This window comes from Tursiops truncatus, chromosome 15 (genome assembly GCF_011762595.2).
Source record: "Tursiops truncatus isolate mTurTru1 chromosome 15, mTurTru1.mat.Y, whole genome shotgun sequence".
Lineage (NCBI taxonomy): Eukaryota > Metazoa > Chordata > Mammalia > Artiodactyla > Delphinidae > Tursiops > Tursiops truncatus.
Window position 1 is genome coordinate 19,783,125 of NC_047048.1, and position 19,612 is coordinate 19,802,736.

The 19,612-nt window shown below is 46.5% G+C and overlaps 1 protein-coding gene and 1 long non-coding RNA gene across 3 annotated transcripts in view; one reads left to right on the plus strand and one right to left on the minus strand.

Annotated features, from left to right (window-relative positions):
• Positions 1 to 8,564, plus strand: part of LOC109547713 (uncharacterized) — a 205,411-nt gene extending 196,847 nt beyond the window's left edge. Inside the window, exon 7 of the long non-coding RNA XR_012326074.1 lies at positions 8,434 to 8,564. This is a non-coding gene — a long non-coding RNA (uncharacterized lncRNA). The remainder of the gene's footprint in view (positions 1 to 8,433) is intronic.
• The window catches only part of PRKCB (protein kinase C beta), a 311,539-nt gene that overhangs the window by 3,935 nt on the left and 287,992 nt on the right, over positions 1 to 19,612 (minus strand). The window contains exon 17 of one of the 2 annotated variants that reach the window (XM_019922043.2): positions 2,355 to 2,804. The exons of the other annotated variant lie outside the window; for it this stretch is intronic. Coding sequence (XP_019777602.1) covers positions 2,646 to 2,804 — 159 coding nt within the window. The 3' untranslated portion in view covers positions 2,355 to 2,645. Of the gene's footprint in view, positions 1 to 2,354; positions 2,805 to 19,612 lie in introns of those variants that run through there. 2 annotated transcript variants of the gene reach the window in all.

Genomic DNA, 19,612 nt, shown 5'->3' on the forward strand with positions numbered 1-19,612 from the left:
TATTCCCTTGGGATTACACATGTCGAAAGCTCTGTTTCTCAGTCTCCTCTGCACTTGAAATGTTGATAGAAAAGGCAACTGCAGGAATTCTGACTAATGATCCCTCTCTTTCACAGAAGGCTTCCCTGACCAACCCTCAGCTCGGTGTGTTAGGGGAACAGAGACTTTGGCTCGAGTACCTATTTCTGCAAACTATTAAACTTTTGTAAAATAATGGCAGCAATTTGGAAAATGTAGAGTGCAGTGTGTGTGTGTGTGTGTGTGTGTGTGTGTGTGTGTGTATACATACACACACACACAGGGTATATTCTATTTATCTCTATCTAGCTATCTAGTTCTATCGATCCATCCATCCATCCTACATTGTTCTCTAAAGTTGTCTGTAATCTTTTATTGATGGGCCAATGTTTCTCCATCATTTTTAATCTTCCTGAGAGCATATCCAAGGAGAGGACTGGTGACCCAACAGCCAGGTGAAGGACCTCAAATAACTTGTCTGTTGGTGGGCACAGCTCAGAGATGGTAGTCACAGAGCAGAAAGAGGCCCGCACCGAGAATCAGGAAACTGGGTTTGCATCCCAGCTGGCTGACATTGGGCAAGTCACTTCCTCCCTCCAGATGCTGGTTTCCCAACAATAAAATGAGGTTGTGCCCCGATTTCCCTCCTTCTCTGGCCACCTGAGCTTGTCAGCCAGGACTTCACGTATGCTTCCCCTGACGTCCAGATTGCTACCACCACGGCGGTAGCAGGGCTGGTCCCAAAGCCCACAGCAGGGAGATGAGAGCGGGCAGAAAGCAGTGAACCGCAGGGGGCTTTGCTGAAGTGGAGATCAAATCATGGTTTTTTTAAAGATGAGAAGTCTCACTTCAAGGACATTTGTCAAGTTTTTCAAGTTCCCTTGATGGTCTCTTAGAAGCCCTGGCACTTCCAGAAATCACTGGACTTGTGACAAGAGTTGTCTTTGGGGCTGCTTGAGGATAGCAGGGGACAGGAGGCAGGGATGGGGGACCACCTGCTGTCCTCGTCTGCTCAGATGGAAATGGGATTTCTTCCACCCAAGGGGTTTCCTTGGGCTTCTGGGGGCTCATAAACCTACTTGCTAGAAAGGTTGAGTGTGAGCTGGGAGGAGTAGCAATTTTGACAAGAAAATCAAGAGCCCCAGCCCGGCTCCTAGCTGGACCCTAAACTTGCCTCTGGTGGGAATGTGGGCCTTGAGCTCCGATATTGCTGGAGGCCCCCCTCGCCAGCTCACCTCACCCCATCACAGGCCCCCAGGAGTCCCTGAATGGTCCACAGTCCCAGCCTCTCTGACCGGCTAAACACTGGGGCCAAGGTTAAGTTCTGGGTTTAGTTGTTTTCTGTCGTGAAGCCTCAGGAGGCCCCATTTTGTAGTTTGGGTCCATGTTTTTCAAAGAGAGCCATTTTCCTTGAAATAGTATTTCTTCTTTCTTGCTTTTTTTTTTTTTTTTTATTGTATCTCGATGCTAGAAGAAAAATGGCACATAACAGACATCCAGGTACGAACATTTCCACAAACATCTTGCAAAACAACATCAAAGTGAGGAATACAACTGTCTATGCTTTCACGAAATGGTCTTTCTCAGAGCACTTAATTAGCTTTCCGAAGCCAGCAACAAACCTAGACAAACACCATCCACGCAGGCACGGGTCTGCCAGGCTCCAGAGCCGTCTTCTTGGTGAATCAAAGCAGGTCATTGTGGTTAATAACATTTGGACACGTATTTCAAAGCATGTGTAACAAGAGTAATTTTTTTTTTTTTTTTTTGCATTTGGACAACAACGGAAATAAAACCCCAAAGCAAATAAACTTTGAAATGTAATGTAAAACCATGGCCCTTCAGGACCTTGCTAAAGTGACCATGTCTTTTCAGGGAGTGGGTCCAAATGTCCTTTTCAAGTAGTTTGGGGATGAAGGTGATTGGGGACACAGGGAATCAGAGCTTACAGCGTTGAGGTAGCACCCAAGTTGGTTGCCTTATGACTCCTTGAGGTGCCCTTAGATTGAAACTGTTTCAAGGCACACTCTTAGAATTTTAAAAGGGCTTAGATAATCTTCTGAACTTTGCGTTTTAAAAAATAACAAATAAAATTTTATTTTTAGCATGTTCTTTTCAAAGCTCCCAGTGCCTCCAAACCAGGCAGAATGGAGGAAACTCCCTCTAAGTCAAAGCAACCACCTACATGGATACAAGCCAAGCTCCAAGTCCAGAAGTGGAAGAATACTGCTAGCATCCGATTATCCACCCGTTTGGCAGGAAAAATCTAGATTGGATGGTTGGGATTGGAAAATGTGTGAAAATGGCAGCGCAGGAAAAAAGGAAAGAAAGCAGGCATGTTCTGTCCCCACTGGATCTACTTCGCTGACGTGCTGGGGAAAATAAGTGCTAAAAGGACTTTGATAATGTGCTAATTATGCGGCCACATTTTCAACATGCCATCTGCATCATCCCATCTCACAGAGATGCTCCAAACTACCTGAGGACATTTGGGTCCTGAAACATGGTCACTCTAGTTTCATCAGCAAATAAAACATGGATGCAATTTTGCAATTAAAAAAAAAAAAATGTCACCACAATAGCCGTTGAGCTTGAATGAAATGAAGGACGGAAATCTACATATCTACTTAGCTCTTGACTTCAGGTTTTAAAAATTCAGAGTTAACAAAGGAAAATCCTTCGAATTCTGATTGGTCAATATTCCTGATGACTTCCTGGTCAGGAGGTGTTAGGACTGGTGGATGGCGGGTGAAAAATCGGTCGAAGTTTTCAGCATTTCGCCCACACTATGAGAGGGGAAGAGAAGAATTTGTGGTGGGTGGAAAAAAAAAAAACAACCAAAACAAAACAGAACGAAATAAAACTGGGTGAGGTTTTCTCCAAACCCTTCCCTTTCACTACCTCAGAGAGGTTGTTTTGATGATCAGAAATGAGAGCAACATAAAATGCAAAATTTTCACGACCGTTGATTGGCACATGATGCTGGGCTCCCAACCTTCAGTTCCTGTAGCTCGTGAGCTGCCTCTGCTATCCTTCTGGGCAGTCAGGAGCTGGATGGCAAAGGCATGGGATGGTGGGGCTGGTGGCATGTGGCATGTTCTCCCAATCCCACCCCAAGGAGTCAGCCAAGCTCATTTTGAAGGAGATGTGATTAAGGTGACTGAGATATTTCTTGGGCACAAGATGCAAAGTAATGACACATTTATACATCACCTTGGAGATCCCAATATTAAGCAGCAGGTCCCTCAAAGCACTGTCCTCTGGCTCTCAGTCATCTCTGGAGATGTTTTCTAGCTCCACAGATACAGGAGTTTGTTACAAACTCCAGTCAATGGAGAAAGAGATCAAGACCTGGATTTGGTGCCTGCAATGGCTGGGCAACCACCAGGCGTGATAAGTCACCGACCCTTAATTACAAGGTGCCAGGAGGTAAACTCAGCCATTCTCCCTCCAGGTGGGAACAAAGGGTGTGGGATGAAACCCAACCCAGTGCTTTGGTGAGGCAATCCGGCTCTAGAGGGAAAACCATCGTCATTTCTCACTCATCCTGCTGTCCTTCTCTATGAAAGGTCCTGGTCTGAGGCAGAGTGATGACATATGTGTGTGTATGTACATGTGTACACTCATGCGTGAGTGCACACACGTGCACACGCCAGTTCTCATCTAACGAGAAGCGATGAGTCAGTAAATCTGGCCTTCTTTGTTCTTCACCAGCAAACCCGTTTACATGAAATCTCTAAGTGTTTCAGCAACCACAGGAGGCAACCACAGCCCAATAGCATAGTAGCAGCAGTAGTAATAATAATAATTATGACAGTTAATATTTATTATGCATTTGCTATGTTCCAGGCACCCTGGAATGCTCTTTCCTTGTAGTATCTTATTTCATCCTCCCAATGATCCTATGAAGTGGGTATTACTGTCATCCCTATTGTACAGATAAGGAGACTGAGGCCAAGGAGGTGATGTAATTTGTTCAGGGTCCCGCTGCTAATGAACAGGAGAGCTGTGCGTGAACCACTTCTGTCTGATGTCAGAGCCAATCTCCCGGCGCCATGTTGCAAGAATGGTCGTTAGCTGGTGACTGACCGCATGGAGTGGGGTAGGGGTGGGGGGCAGGGGGGAGAAGCCAAGGATGGGGATCATGAGGTCTCTGGTTTGAATGACAGAGAATATGCTTATATCAATCACCAAGACAAAGAATGCGGGAGAATTCAGAAAGATGACTATTTCCGTTTTGGACATGATGACTTTGAGGGGCCACTGAGATTCTCAGAGATGATCTGGGGGAGTCAGAAGTATGGGTTCTGGAGCTCAGGACAGAGGTCTTGAAAAAGTTTTTTTAAAGGACAGACTATGGAGGGTAGAAAAAAATATAATAACAATAGTAATTAAAACCACTGAGCACTTTCTAGACAACTGACATTTGCTAAGTGTGTGGCATACATTAGCTTTTTAATTCACATAACCACCCTGTGAGGTAGGTATCTGATTGTCATTTGCCAAAGGGAATATTGCCCCTAACACTTAAAGCGGTAAGAAGAGAATCAGGAGAGAGCTGCAGCAGACAAGCTGAGGATGGAGAGGAATCCAAGGAGAGGGCACTGTTACAGCTGAAATATCTCCAAGAGGTCAAGCAAGAAAGTTACTGAAAATGGGCCATGGCATTTGGTAATTGGGAGGAGACTGATGAGAAAATGCAGGGCTGCCGCCGAACTTCAGTCCTTGGAAGAGGGAAGATAAGCTGCAAAGCCAAGCAGTACAAGCTCCTCTTTCAAGCTTATGATCAAGGGAAGCAGAGGTATTGGATATGTGCTCAGGAGACCGAGTTCTCAGAGAGCCTCAGCTCCTGCCCCCTTCCTATTGGGAGAGAAGGAAGCCCACGCATCTGCAGACATGGGTTCGAATTCTGCCATCACTGACCGCTAGTTGTGCAACTCCAGCCAAGTCCCTTCAAGTCTCAGTTTCCTCTTTTGTGCCCTGGGGACAATTCTGACTTATATTTAAGCAGCATCATTGGGGCTGTGTCCAAAATAGACCGATGGGTGGACGAGGGGAAAAGGTGGAAAAAGTGAGACCAGTCAGGAGGCTGTCGCATAATCCAGGCAAGAGATGATGGTGGCCTGGAGGAAGATGACTGGGGGAGATGGGAAGATGCATTTGTTTGTGGGGGGTCTACTTTGAATTTAGAGTTGACATGATTTGCTGATGGATCGGACACGGGGTATGAGAGGGCTTGTGGTCTGAGTTACTTGGTGAGTGGGGGACACGAGGGGTAAAGCATGTTTGTTGGAAGACATGGAGCACTTGGTTTCATTCATGATAAATTGGAGAGTCCAGTGGAGGAGTCAAGGGTCAAGGAGGGAGTCCCCTTGCTGCGGTGTGGGGACTGAAAAGGAAGCAGCGCTAGACTGATGGCAGAGGCGGCGGGGAGGGTAGAAGATGGTGGCGATCATCCAGAGGAGAGAGATGGTGGATGGGGCTGTGGAAAAGAGGGTGGAGCAGAAGGGATGGAGCTGGAAAAAACAAAGAGGTATTTGTGGCAGGGATGGAGGAGTGGGAAGGCGTGTTACGAGGCAGCCCGGCGGGTGTTTCTGGGTGTTGGGACCTCAGCCAGCCAGTGCAGGAAGCCTGTTAGCTGAGACACAGAGAGTCTTCAGGGGCCATTTTTCTTTAAAAACCATCCATTTCCTATCCACAACAGAAGGCTGTTGCTCTGCTGGGGCCTCCCCAGAGGCTGTGATGGGAGACAGAGAAACAGCTTCTGGAAGCTCCGCAGCCTCCTCTCCCATCACTCCCCCCACTGCCTGGAGAACAATGAAATCTTTAAGTGAGATAGCAGAGAGGAGATGCAGGAACAGGGGTTAACCAAGGGGGCACAATACAGCGGGAGCGTGATTTCCTTGCTAATAAGCAGCTTACGAGGCTGGCAGATCACAGCCTCCCTAAGTGTTTCCGTGTTTTTCAAATGGAGCTGTCACTGCCCATTAGCTTCAGGAGCGCTCCCTAAATGGAGACATCAGCCCTTGGGAGGCACGGCCCTGATCAGCTCTGCGCCCGCTGTGTCCTTGGAGAAGGGGCAGCTCAGCGGCTGGGATCTAATTGCAAACGCAGCGTGGACCACACCTGCTTCTCTGGCTGTCTTGGGTGGATGCTTTACCCTCACTCAGTGGCGAGAAGAAAATCCAACCCCCTTGTCATCACTGGGGCTCCTGGAACAGGAATGGGGGCCAAAGCCAACTAGGTTATTTAAAATCACAGGGAACCTCTTCCCGGGTTGGAGAGGGGAGTGAGGATTCTGACTTGTTTCCTTGTGCCCCCGAATTTAAGAGACAAGACCGTTTGAAAAGCTTATCTGTGAGCCGTTACATGTGAGCTCTTCTTTTCCTTTTCTTCTCTTCTTTCTAATTTCTGTTTCATTGCGCTAATAACACCTCCAAGTCTAGCTGTCTAATGTGGAGTTGGCTCGGTCACAGCAACCACAGGGAGCCTTCAGAGACGCCAACCTGGATATGTCACTTCCCTGCTCTAGTCTGCGATGGCGTCCCACTGCCCGAAGCCACACTCCTCAGCATGGCTTACAGGCTGTTTAGGACTCGGCCCTGGTCACCTGGTCAACAGCCTCTTCGCTGCCCATGGTCCCGCAGCCGAGCTCCTCCCACCACAACACACCCACCAGCTGTCCTGACATCCTCCCAGCTCCTAGAACCCTCATGCACTCTCACCTCCGAGCCTTAGCACAGGCTGTCTCTTCTGCCGGGAACACTTGCCTCCCACCCTGTTCCCCATCATTGTCTACGCGTCCTTCTCTGTCTCCAGACACTTCCTCCAGGAGCTTTTCCTGGACTCCTGCTCTATCTATACCCCTGGGTTTATCCCATCAAGATATAGGATGTTCATCAAAGAATTGTTAGAGGGAAAAAAAAAATTTTTAAATCAACTCTCGGCCAACAGGGAAGAGTTAAATAAATAATGATCCATCTATTTTATGTATTGCCATGCAAAATGCTTTTAAAAATTAAAATAAGATGTAGAAGAATATTAAATAACAGTTATATATAATTAATGACAGTGTGCACGATATGTTCCCATTCTATAAATTACAGACATAAATGTGTGCGTGCTACCTGCAGGCACATTATACACGTGCTTCTACAGATTGGGAGAGTTACAGATTGTTTGATTTTTCTATCTTTTATGCTTATTGTGTTTTTGAAAATTTAAATAATAGTCAAGTAGTATTATTTTGTGTATAATAAGGACAAAAACTACCAAAGCTATTTTAAATGAGGGAGCTATTACAGTGGAGGAAAGGGGGAAAATAGAAATAAAGGGAATGGGAAGATGTAGCCAAATTGCCGAAATCTGCCTGGCGCTGTTTAATGTACTTCATCTTAGTTAAAAACTCTAAGATCTCCCAAATGGCTGCCCTAGTGTGGATTTGGGGATGATGACAAAGGCTAATATTTAGGTTATCTAAATGGGCATCTTCTGTCCATCGGTGTGCTGGGCACCAAAAATATGATGACACATGAGACAGACCCTGTCCTTGCCATCGTTGAGCTTATAGTCTAGCAGAGGAGACAGGTGCACACACAGGCCATGGCATGGTGCCACGTGACAAGTGCTGCGATTGAGTACAGAGGTGAGGAACGCGAGAAGGGCCAGGGAGACTTTCCGAGGAGATGACATCTAAGTTGAGTGGGACCGGAAAGAAAGACACTGCTTCTTTGGAGGAGGGAAAGGAAGAGCCCAGGGAAGAAATGGAGGTGAAAAGAGGTCAGGGACAGAGCAAGATGCTGGAGAAGAGGTAAAGGTCCACCCCATACTTCTCACTGCTTAATCAAGTTTGATAACATGAGGCCAATGGCACAGGGGAGATTCCTACCCAGCCTCCATCAAGACACCAGAGACTAGGTCACAACGAACCGAGACTAGGTCACAATGAAAAGATACCCAAGCGATATGGTCTGGCTAAAAGACAAGGGAGTCTCTCTCTCTCTCTCTCTCTCTCTCTCTCTCTGTTTTTAATGTGCAAATTCAGTGAAATTCGGGATCCTTTTTATGCCTATGGTTCTATGCAGCAGGAGAACGCAGGAAGGACCCACCCAGGCAGAAGCAGCCAGCCATGTCAGGCACACGCATTTGATCATTTTTAAAAGTTGTCCGTGGACCAAGGTGTTTTTCTGGAGCAGAGTCAGACAATATTCTGCATGGTCTGGGCTTTGGCAAAGCAGGAAAGATTAAAGCCTCCTTTCCTAACAATGAAGGTCCCTTACAATCAGGAATATTTGATCTCTGTGTCTATTAAGGAGGAAGCTGGCAAGAGAGGGGGCCTTTTGCGCTTGATAGCAAGTTTCATTTTTAAAAAGATCTTCATTTAAAAACAACACGCAATGTTTTCTTTTCTTCCAGATCTCAGGTTAAATGCTACCTCCTCAGAGAAGGTGAGGTGAGCCTCTGGATCGCCTCCAAGTAAAGCAGATTCACCCTTTCTCCTCCTGTTACTCTCTCAGAGCAATCTGTTCATTTCTTCCACAGGAAATAAAATACGTGAATATCCCAATCTACGATTACATGTTTATTTCTTTGCATATCTGTATTGTCTATATTCCCATCTAGACTGTAAGCTCTATGAGAGCTGAAGCCACATCGGATTTGCCCACCCCTCAATTTCCAGGTCCCAGTACAGAGTAGGCACTCAGTGTTGTCAAAGGGATGAATAGTAGCATATATTAAGTGCTTATTATTAGCCAAATACTGTATAAGTGCTTTACAAGCATGATCTCATTTAATCCAACAGTTCTATGAAGTCTGCTCTACAATGAGGAATAGATTTAGAGCTTAAGTAACTGACTAGGATTTGATCCAAGATCTGACAACTGATCCGTTTATGCAGAAACAAATAACTTGTTCCCAAGCACCACGAAAAAGAAACAACAAAACCCTTTGTAATTCCCCCACCCTAGTACCTTTATTATGTTAACATTTTGGTCTGTGTCCTGGATGGCTGGAAGAATTGTCGGACGGATGCTTTTTACTCTAAAACCTGTAGACTCATCACTTTATTCTTTAGCCTGCTTTTTAAAAAACCACATGAAATATACTCTAAACTTTTCCCCATGTCAACAAAGTATCATATTGTTCGTATCTGTTCTTCACCTTCATCCTAAACCATGTTGCTGGCTTCGAATAAGCTGCCCTCAAATAGTAATGAACGCTTTTACTTGCTTGTGTTTTTATAGCTTTGATTCTCACAAGTTGGTAAGATAGGCAGGAAAAGGATTATCTCCACTTAGCAGAAAATGTGAAAAGTTAACCATTTGGTCAGGGTCCTACAAGGTAAAGGAGGAGAACCACGATTCAGAGCCCGCTTTGCTTGATTCCAAAGGCCACGGGGCAACAGCGACATCTCACTGCCTTACAGACTGTATCCGATCATGTGGTATGGACTTGAAAGCTGACTTGGACGGCTTCCCTGGTGGCGCAGTGGTTGAGAGTCCGCCTGCTGATGCAGGGGACGAGGGTTCGTGCCCCGGTCCGGGAGGATCCCACGTGCCGCGGAGCGGCTGGGCCTGCGTGCGCCAACCGGAGAGGCCACAGTAGTGAGAGGCCCGCGTACCACAAAAAAAAAAAAAAAAGCTGACCTGGTACCAATCTCAGCACCACCCATCCCCAGCCAGATAAATGGTAAGCAGGTTAGCTAAATTCCCTAAGCCAGGTTTCCTGTTATGTCAAATGGATCTGTCTCGCAGGATGCGGTGAGGTTGATTTGACAAAATGCACATAAAATCTCTGACACGGTAGCTGTAGCCGCTGTTGAGTGCTGACTTACCCAGTCCTGTCCAATGAGCTAATCTGATGGGCGTGGCTGTACCCTGGCAACCGAGGGATCCTACAGGCCCTGCCACACCCAACCTATCCTAGCGAGGTAGAAGGTAGATGGGCCCCTGGGCTGGACAGCTGGAGTTTGTCCAGCAGAGTAAACCGGAGCTTTGTTTTCCCATGACATTCCCAGGACAAAGCTGGTGGCAGGGGCTGAGCTCTGCCAGAGTAAGGAGATAAGACAACCACATCTATCACCTCCCCAGCTGCCCAACGGCACATACACAGGAAGGCTTCTCGGGGGTCAAAGAAGGAGAGGACGCCACCCCGTAATAGGTGCTGTCAAACCTCCCACAGGCCTCTGCGCTGGAATCCATCTTGGCAAAAAGCATGTGCACACATATTGGGGAGGGCCCTAGGACAGGTCAGGTGTGGAAAACAAGTGAGATAATTGGCCAAAGGTAAGCAAAGACCCGGAAGAACTGCCCTATGTAAATGATTTAACCACCTCTTCACTGCGCTTCTCCTCATTAGGGAGGACACCCACGCCCTTTCTCTCAGGGTGTGTATCTCTGCCTTGCTTCTGTCTTAAATAAACAAGCTGTTTTTTGTGTGCTCTCCCACACGTTATGCTGTGTCTCTGATAATAAACTTTGTACCTGTTCTTACAGTGTTTGCCTCTTTGAGAAATTCATTTTCCAAACAGGGCAAGAGCCAGGGCAACTTTGCTTCTACCCTCTAGCCCCTGGAGGACCAGCAGCTAGGATTCCCGGTTTTCATCCACGCTACCCAGGTCTGATTCCTGGGCAGGGAGCTAAGATTTCTCCTCAGGACCGCCCACTGCTGTCTCTCTGAGATCACGAGGATATTATCATTAACAAGTTACAGACACTTAAAACACGAAATCTTTCCCACCAAGGCTGGCAAGATATGTGGGAAGCCACAAGGTGAAGCCAGGCCCTGGGGCTCCTGGTTAGAGAAAGTGAGGAAAACGTGGGCCCAGGCACAAAAGGGACACCTCCTCTCTCCCATCCAAGCCTCACTTCCTCGGAAAGACATTTCGAGCAGTTTCACACACCACTTCTGAGCTGCTGTTTTTCATACCCTAATTGGAGGGCACTTTGTGATTGCTTTTAAGAACTGCACTTGTAAATAAACAAAAAATACACTTTTGTTCTTTCCCTCTCTGGGTCATGGGCATGTCTTGATCCTCCAAGTTCAACTGTCATCAGAAGTCTTCATGCAGTATCTCTGCCGGGAGTGGTTATGGAGACAGGAGGAAAATCAGTCAGCTCAGTGCCGTAAGAACAAGGGAGAAGAGGGGCCTGAAAAGGAGGGAGAGACTCTGAGCTTATCCTACAGATAAACTTGCACATATAGGAAACTAGGAAGCTACTGAAAGAATGAAGTAGATTTAGACGTGCTGATAAAACCCTGAGAAAACCATAATTCAAGAAGAGTCATGTACCTAACTGTTCACTGCAGCTCTACGTACGAGAGCCAGGACATGGAAGCAACCTAAGTGTCCATCATCGGATGAATGGACAAAGAAGATGTGGCACATATAGACGATGGAATATTACTCAGCCATAAAAAGAAACGAAATTGAGTTATTTGTAGTGAGGTGGATGGAACTAGAGTCTGTCATACAGAGTGAAGTAAGTCAGAAAGAGAAAAACAAATACCGTATGCTAACACATACATATGGAATCTAAGAAAAAAAAAAAAGGTCATGAAGAACCTAGGGGTAAGACGGGAATAAAGACACAGACCTACTGGAGAATGGACTTCAGGATATGGGGAGGGGGAAGGGTAAGCTGTGACAAAGTGAGAGAGTGGCGTGGACATATATACACTACCAAACATGAAATAGATAGCTAGTGGGAAGCAGCCTCATAGCACAGGGAGATCAGCTCGGTGCTTTGTGACCACCTAGAGGGGTGGGATAGGGAGGGTGGGAGGGAGACGCAAGAGGGAAGAGATATGGGAACATATGTATACGAATAGCTGATTCACTTTGTTATAAAGCAGAAACCAACACACCATTGTAAAGCAATTATACTCCAATAAAGATGTTAAAAAAAAACCCAGTGATATCACTTACACGGAATCTAAAAACAATGATACAAATGAACTTATTTACAAAACAGAAACAGACTCACAGACTTAGAGAAGGAACTTATGGTTACCAGCGGGGCGGGGGCAGGGGGTGGGGCGCAGGGAGGGATAGTCAGGGAGTTTGGGATAGACATGTACACACTGCTATATTTAAAATGGATAACCAATGAGGACCTACTGTAGAGCACAGGGAACTCTGCTCAATCTTATGTAACAACCTAAGTGGGAGAAGAATTTGAAAAAGAATAGATACGTGTATATGTATAAATGAATCACTTGGCTGTACACCTGAAACTAACACAGCATTGTTAATCAACTACGCTCCAATCTAAAAGTTAAAAAAAAAATAAAAAACAATCTCCAAGATGGAAGGCAGGAGTAGAGCCAGGCATGGGAATTGAACACGAGCACTAACATCCCTGTGTGTGATGTGGAGGACTTCTGTGCTGCACACAGCGTCTCCAGAAGGGCACCCAAGGAAGCCGGTCGCAGTGAGTGGCTCTGGGAAGGAGAGCCACGGAGCCTAGTTAGGGGTCTCTGGGGAGGTACTTAATTTCACTGCATAGCTTTTGATGCTGCTGGAAGTTGTTACTTTTTCAGATTTTTTCTTAAGGAAGGAAGATCAAAGTGCCCAATTTGATGAGGTCAAGAAAGATAAGTCCACGAGAGGAGACAATTTGGGGTCATTGCGGACTCAAGGAGAGAAATTTCAATAGAATGGTGGCGGCAGAAGCCAGATTGCACTGAACTGTAGAAAGAATGGAAGGTAATGAAGTGGAGACAGCAAGAACTCCTTCCAAAGTTTGTTTGTATGAGAAGATAGGGCAGGAGCCCTAGCGGTAGGATGGAGGGATCCAGGTTTGAGGCAAGGGATTTTTAAGATGAGAGACTTAGCATGTTTCTGTGTGAGGAGAATGAATCAGAATGGAGTCAGAGTGGATATCTGCTGGGCTTGCAGGCACCGTGGCTTTATTTTTCTTGGAGGACCCACTCCTTCCCCTCTGCAGGATGTCCGCTTTAGATAGGGGCAGACCCAGTCACTTGGCAGGTGACCCAGGCCTGGCCGATCAGAACATTCCATCTCCCCAACCCCCAGGCCCAGTGATTGCTTTAGAGATGACCATATGACCCAATACCTTCCGACAAGATTGAGTTCCAGGCTGCTGGGAAGTTTAGGAAAAGGAAGCTCTTTTTTTCGGCAGAAATTGCGAAAATAATGGGACGTACTAAGTCTGGAGTAGCTATGTGCCCAAGAAAGCCTTCAGGGAATGAAGAATGAAATCAACAGGCAGGAAAGCCATCCCAGGGAGACAGAGAAGTGGATGGCTTTTGATACTGTTGAGACCCTGGATCCAGCCACAGCTAAATACTTGAAAAAAATTTAGTCATTACGTCAGTTTGAATTGGGTTCCTATTTGTAACCATAGGAGCTTTCATTAATATATAGAGAAGCTGTAGGCACAGACTGGCCAGAGCAGATGCGCAAAGGACATGGGAGAACAGGGGTTCAGAGCAGAAGGGGAAAGTCTTCACGGGGGGCGGGGGGAGGCACCTGTTTGCTGACACACAGAGGGAAAGAGGTCAAGATGACTATACAGGAGCAGGAAAGCCACCCACCCATGGGCACCCATGGGCCTCAATTTCCCCCCGACTTAGGAGATGGGCTATCCGTTGAGACCAAGGGGACTGGAACTTTAGTAGGGGGACCTTCAGAAAACAGAAGGTCTGGGGACTTGCCCGGGCAGGCTTAAGAGCCCGACTGAGATTGGAGAGCGTGCGATCGTGGAGACTCATCTTTACTCAGCTGCTGAATTGCAAGTCTGGTGGTTTTGGGGGGGTTTTCTGTTTTGTTTTGTTTTTTGGCCGTGCCACACAGTTTGCGGGATCTTAGTTCCCTGACCAGGGATTAAACTCGAGCCACAGCACTGAAAGCGCCGAGTCCTAACCACTGGACCGCCAAGGAAGTCCCAAGGCTGGTGTTTGAATCCTGGCTCTGTTGACTCTCTGTCCACATTCCTTCTGCTTGAGTCTCCCTGGATCCACGTGTTCATCTCCTGAAGTTCTCTCAACCTTTGGTCAACAGCTTTCTGGGGCACTGTGATAAGAATTACAACCTGGGCAGGGTTGACGGCAGAATCTAAGGAACTAAACTTCATGGACATTCATTCAGCGGAGCCCATCCCCCAGGAAAGTATTTAAACGCGGGACTGGACCAAGAGCAGTTCAAATCCCACATCTGTGCAGCTGAGTTTGGGAGATGAGAGAAGAAACATCATGGAGGCAAGAGTATGGGCTTCGGAGGTAAAGAAATAGGACTTCAGATTAAATTGGCTGTGTGACCACGGGCAAGTTACTTAACCTCTCTGAGCCTGTTTCCTCACGTGTACGGGGGAGGTAATAATACCATCTATTTCCTGGGGTTGTTGTGCAGATGACATGAGATCAATAAATTAGATAGAGTGCTCTGCTTTCTAGTAAAATTGAATAATTTCATAGAACATGCCTGACCCATTTTATTGTTACTGTTGTAAATAGTGTTATTAATAAAGTTCTTCATACATTAAATGGAGGGCGAGTTTTCTCGTCCTGGTTCTGTCATATTCCCTGTGTAAGTCACTTGGGGAAATCTCTGGGCCTCTGCTTCCTCATCTATAGAATGGAGGGGTTGAATTCCACTTCTAAGGTATCTTTCAATTCTTGACCTCTGTCACATTTCAGTGGTTATGGCCAGACATATCCTAACAGATTCATGCTCTCTCTCAGCATGTGACCTTCCCGCCTACCATTTCAATCAAACCATTGGCCCCTCTGCCAAGGGACAGCTCAAAGTCACGCACCTGGCAAATGATTTCGGAAACTCACTTGGCCAAGGAACCTGTCAATTTGAACCATCTTTCGAAGGGAGCCTGGCTGAATCCACAGTTTCAGTAGGCTCTCCATGGATGGATGGAAAGGGAGATAAACAGACACACAAACTCCAGGTTCCATGTCCTAAACAACCCCTGGCTATGTGTTAGTCAGTGTATGCATGAAGCCTAATATTTTGATTATGATCTCTGCAAACTCCACACTCTCTGGATAACCACGAGAACAAACAGAACCGGGTGGGAAAACGTCTACTTCTTGACGAGCCTGCCTTGAGTGCCTCACTTCAGATGCTGCCATGCCCTGCTTCCAGGGGTTAGTCAGTGTCTGCTGTCTTTGCCAGCCTCGAAATCAAAGCCTTAAGGAACAAGTGAGATTTGCATCTTTTAAAAATCCTGCCAGTGAATTGTAAAAGGTGTGAATACGCTACATGTTTGTTGCAATATTTTAAAATACATTTTAATTCATTTGAACTGTAAGAATACTTAGTCTTTTTCTATTATGTAACACACACCATTAGATGGTGTTATCACGGTCCGCTCCCATCAGTGCTATCACAGACTTTATTAAAAGGGGTTCCAGGTGCTTCTAAACATCTTTCCAAGATACTGAGCAGATAAAATCCATGGTTCAAGTCCTGGCTTGGCCACCTCCAAGCTGCTGGACCTTGAGCAAATGTCCTAACCTTTCCAAGTTTCATGCCCTCATCTGCAACACAGTGACAACGGCGCTTACCTCATAGGGTTGTGAGAATTAAATGAGGTAATGCCTGGAAGGCACTTAAAACAGTGCCTGGCACAGACAAGAGCTCAGTATTTTTTCCAATGTATTTGCACAGTACAGGTTTTATGAGAATTATTTTAAATCCCAGTATTCAAAAAAATATTATCCTCTTGAGCATTTGGTACTTTGGAGGAGCTAGATTCTATTCTTAAATAAATCATATTAAGTAAAAGTTAGCTCCCTTTCTTAAGCCTTGAATTTTGAGTTTTAATAGCAAACATACAAAGGTTATGCTTTGTGGCTTCAATTCAGAAATGTCAGCACATCAAACACACGTTCAGACACACACACAGAGACACTTCCTCATACAGTGTAAAGGGCAATTGGGTTTGGAGGAGAATGTCACATGAACAGAATTGCAGCTCATTAAAGCAGTACTTGAAGCTTTTGACCTCAGCTACATAAACAATGTTTTCAGATGACAGAATTACCAAGACACCAAGTCCTGTGAGCAGTTCGGCATTTAGGCTCCCAGAGGATGCGAGTAATGGTATGGGATCAGTACCCTATGCAGTATTTTGGAAAAGATAATAAATGAGAGGCTGAATAGAGTAGAATGGGGAGAAGGGGCTCCGTTTTTTAGTTTGCAAGATTCCAAGACTTTCCAGACGTGCAGATGCCTCAAAATTCGACGGGACTTTATGTAAAGTGATGAGAACAGAGAATAGGTAACCAGAGATGACTGGCATCAGCCTATCATAGGGTGGGGCTGGAGTCTGTGAGCCTGACACCAAGGCTGGAAGGGAAGGAAGGAGGGGTGAGCACGCTGATCATGTCTAGACAGTGTCAGATGGCCGCCCTCGATGAAAGGATGTAGGGAAAGAGATGTTTCTTAATGACTATGTCCCGTCCAACTGCACTCAACCCCTGCCCAGAGCGAAATGACAATCAGATGATCATGTCTTAGGACAAGAATAGAGCCACGCTTACTAGTGGGCAGGTCTCTGTACACACACCCTAGTATTGCAGGCTCCGTAGACTGTAATGAAACAGGGCACCCTTGTCGCCTTGTTCCTTTTCTCTCACTCTTCAATTTGCTGCATCTATGCTGCCTGTTGGGTGAGTTGGTCCAAGGGCTGCCTCCATGGGGCAACTGGAGCCTTGAGCCCAGGGTCTGTGTCCCTACCTCATTTTCAGGGCGAGCCCTGCGTCAGGTGTCATGGACACCACTGGACTTCAGCGAGGCAGTTCATAATGATATACGAACGCCACTGAAATCTCAATCAGGCGTTTGATTTAAACACCTTACGCTAGCCTACCGTGCACTGCGACATTATAGCACCACATACCACAAATTCTCCTGTAAGACGTGCTCATCCACGGTGTGGCCTCAACACACCCTCCACGACAGCACAGCCACATTCCAAGCTGATCACCAGACAGCACCTCCCACCTGGATTAGCACAAGAGTCTCATAACCCATCTCCTGATTTCACCCCTCCCCCCACAACAGTCAGATCAAGATACTTCTCTGCCCACCTTAGCTGGAGTGAAAGCCGCAGATCCTCAATGGCCTGTACCATCTGCCCCTCCCGTGGCCTCTCTGATCTCATCTCCTTTCACTCTCTCCCTTGCCGGCTCAGCTCAGCCACCTGGACTCTCTGCTCTTCCCTGAACGTGCCAGGCCAGCTCCTGCCCCAGGGCCTTTGCACCTATTACTACCACCCAAACCACTCTCTCCCCCAGATATACACACGGCTCCCTCCTTCCCTCACCTTCTTCCCATCTTTGATGAAATGTCACTTTCTCAGTGAGGCTTTCCAACGACCCTATTTAAAACTGACGTCTCTGTGACCCTGCTCTCCCAATCCCCAACCTTCCATAATGCTTATCAACTTCTGACATAGTCACGGATTTCTATGTTCATTATTTGCCCACTCCCTCTAGAATATACAGAGATTTTTATTTTTATTGCCATGTCTCCAGGGCCTAGAACAGCACCTAACATCAATAAACACCTGCTGAATGGATGACCCATAACGCCCCCACTAGAGGACGGAACCAGAACGCGCTGCTTCTCAACCCACCACTCCACCACATGCCCAGCCACATACTCCGCCCTTCAGCCACAAACCAGCACCTCCCATCCGCCGCACACTGACCTACAGCACCCTGCCACGCGTCCGAAGCCACATTCCAAGCACATTCTGTACTAAAACATATACACCCCTTCAGCATAGCCCTCACCATGCCACACTGCACACTGACTACAACAGGATCCACCAGTCAACTCACTGGCTGGTGGGACCCCACAGAACCATGAGGTAGCCCCTGCTACACCGTGGTCCAGCAGCATCCTCTCACCTGGGATCGTGTTAGAAATGCAGCATCTCAGGCCCTACCCCAGACTGGCTGAGTCAGAATCCACAGTTTAATCAGATGCCCAAGAGACTCCGTATGCACATTAAAGTTTAAGAAGCTCCGCTAGGCTGCTTCACGGCACCTGTAGCATTGGCTGGGCAATGACAGACTGCGGAAGTCACAGCCCCCTCCATTCAAAGTCCAACATTCATGCATTGCATCATCAGATCCTTCATCACACACCAAACGATGCCATGACAGATACAACTCAGCACCCAAATTATAGCCCTTTTTAAATAGGGTAGCTTACACAACAACCAATTTATTTGAGACACACTGCTGTACATAAGAAAAACACCCTGTGCTCTACTATATATCCCTAAAGAATCCAGTATGTTCCTCAGCACAGTGCATTGCAGCATCCTATTTGACAGCCTTTCATTTAATCACTCATTTATTCAGTAAAAATGATTAAGCACATGTCATGTGCTCAACCTTATGCTAAGCACTGGGATCCAACCCTGAAAAAGACAGTCGCGATCTTTTAGGCTCGCCAAAAAGACAGACCTTACACTGAACAAGTAATTACGACAAAGTGTGATGAGTTTGTTGATGGGACACTAGCAGATGATCCCTACTCAGGAATCGACAAGAGCCTCCCTGCGTGGGTGATGGTCTACCGATTTGATGAGGAGGAAGGAGGGAGGCACCAGGAGGATGGGGGGTGCAGGGAGCACGGGAAGGCTTTGGGGTTTCCAGGTAGCTGGCTCCACGTGGGGAAAGCCAGGAAGGGAAGGGGAGGCACTGCATGTTTGAGGAACTGAACGACACTCAGAAATGCCAGTTCTTGAAGTAAGGAGTCTGGGGAGGCAGCAGAGACTGGACCTGGGGAGACTCTGAAAGCCATATATGCTAAGGAACAACAGACATTATCCCGGGGCTGGCAGAGAGCCATCGGGGGTCTTTAAGCAAGAGAGTGACACGATCAGATGCACGTTAAAAAAATTACTCTTGTACCCGAAACAATACATGAGGCTAATGTGTTTCAGTAGTTTCCAATGCTACTCTGCGAACAGCTCTTGCCACAATAAAAGAGAACGACTTTAAAAATCCATTTAAAATTATTTTAATGAACCTCCAATAATAGCACCCTTCACTGATGTTTGAATATAATCCTCTGTTATTGCCCCATGTTTTTTCTTTCTCTTGCTGCACTCTAATAGCATGCATGAATCAGGAACACTGACAGATACATGCATGCCTTTTAATATCCCACGAGGCATATGGGACTCTGCACACACTCACCGCGGGCCTTTCAGAAGGTGTGGGGAAGGAGAAATGTGAAATCCCTGGGGGGGGGGGCGGGGGGAGGGGCTCTAAGGCTGGCACCTGCTGTGTGAAAGGCGTGTGCCCAGATTGAATCAGATGAGTGGGTGGTGTATTCATTATTATGTTTATTTCTAATTCACCCTAAGAAAATCAAGGGCAGTGCCTCTTCCCCTTAGAGCTGGTTGTAGAACATCTTGAAGTCTATAGCCCAGTCCAGTCACTGTACTTTGAAAGTCATTGTTAAACCCACATGAGGCATTTCAAGACATTGGCTGGCTGGAAACCATATCCAATATAGAACAGTTGACGGATCCTGTAGATCATCACTAACTATTGTAATCTTTTTGTATTATCAATGATAAGAACAGCTAAT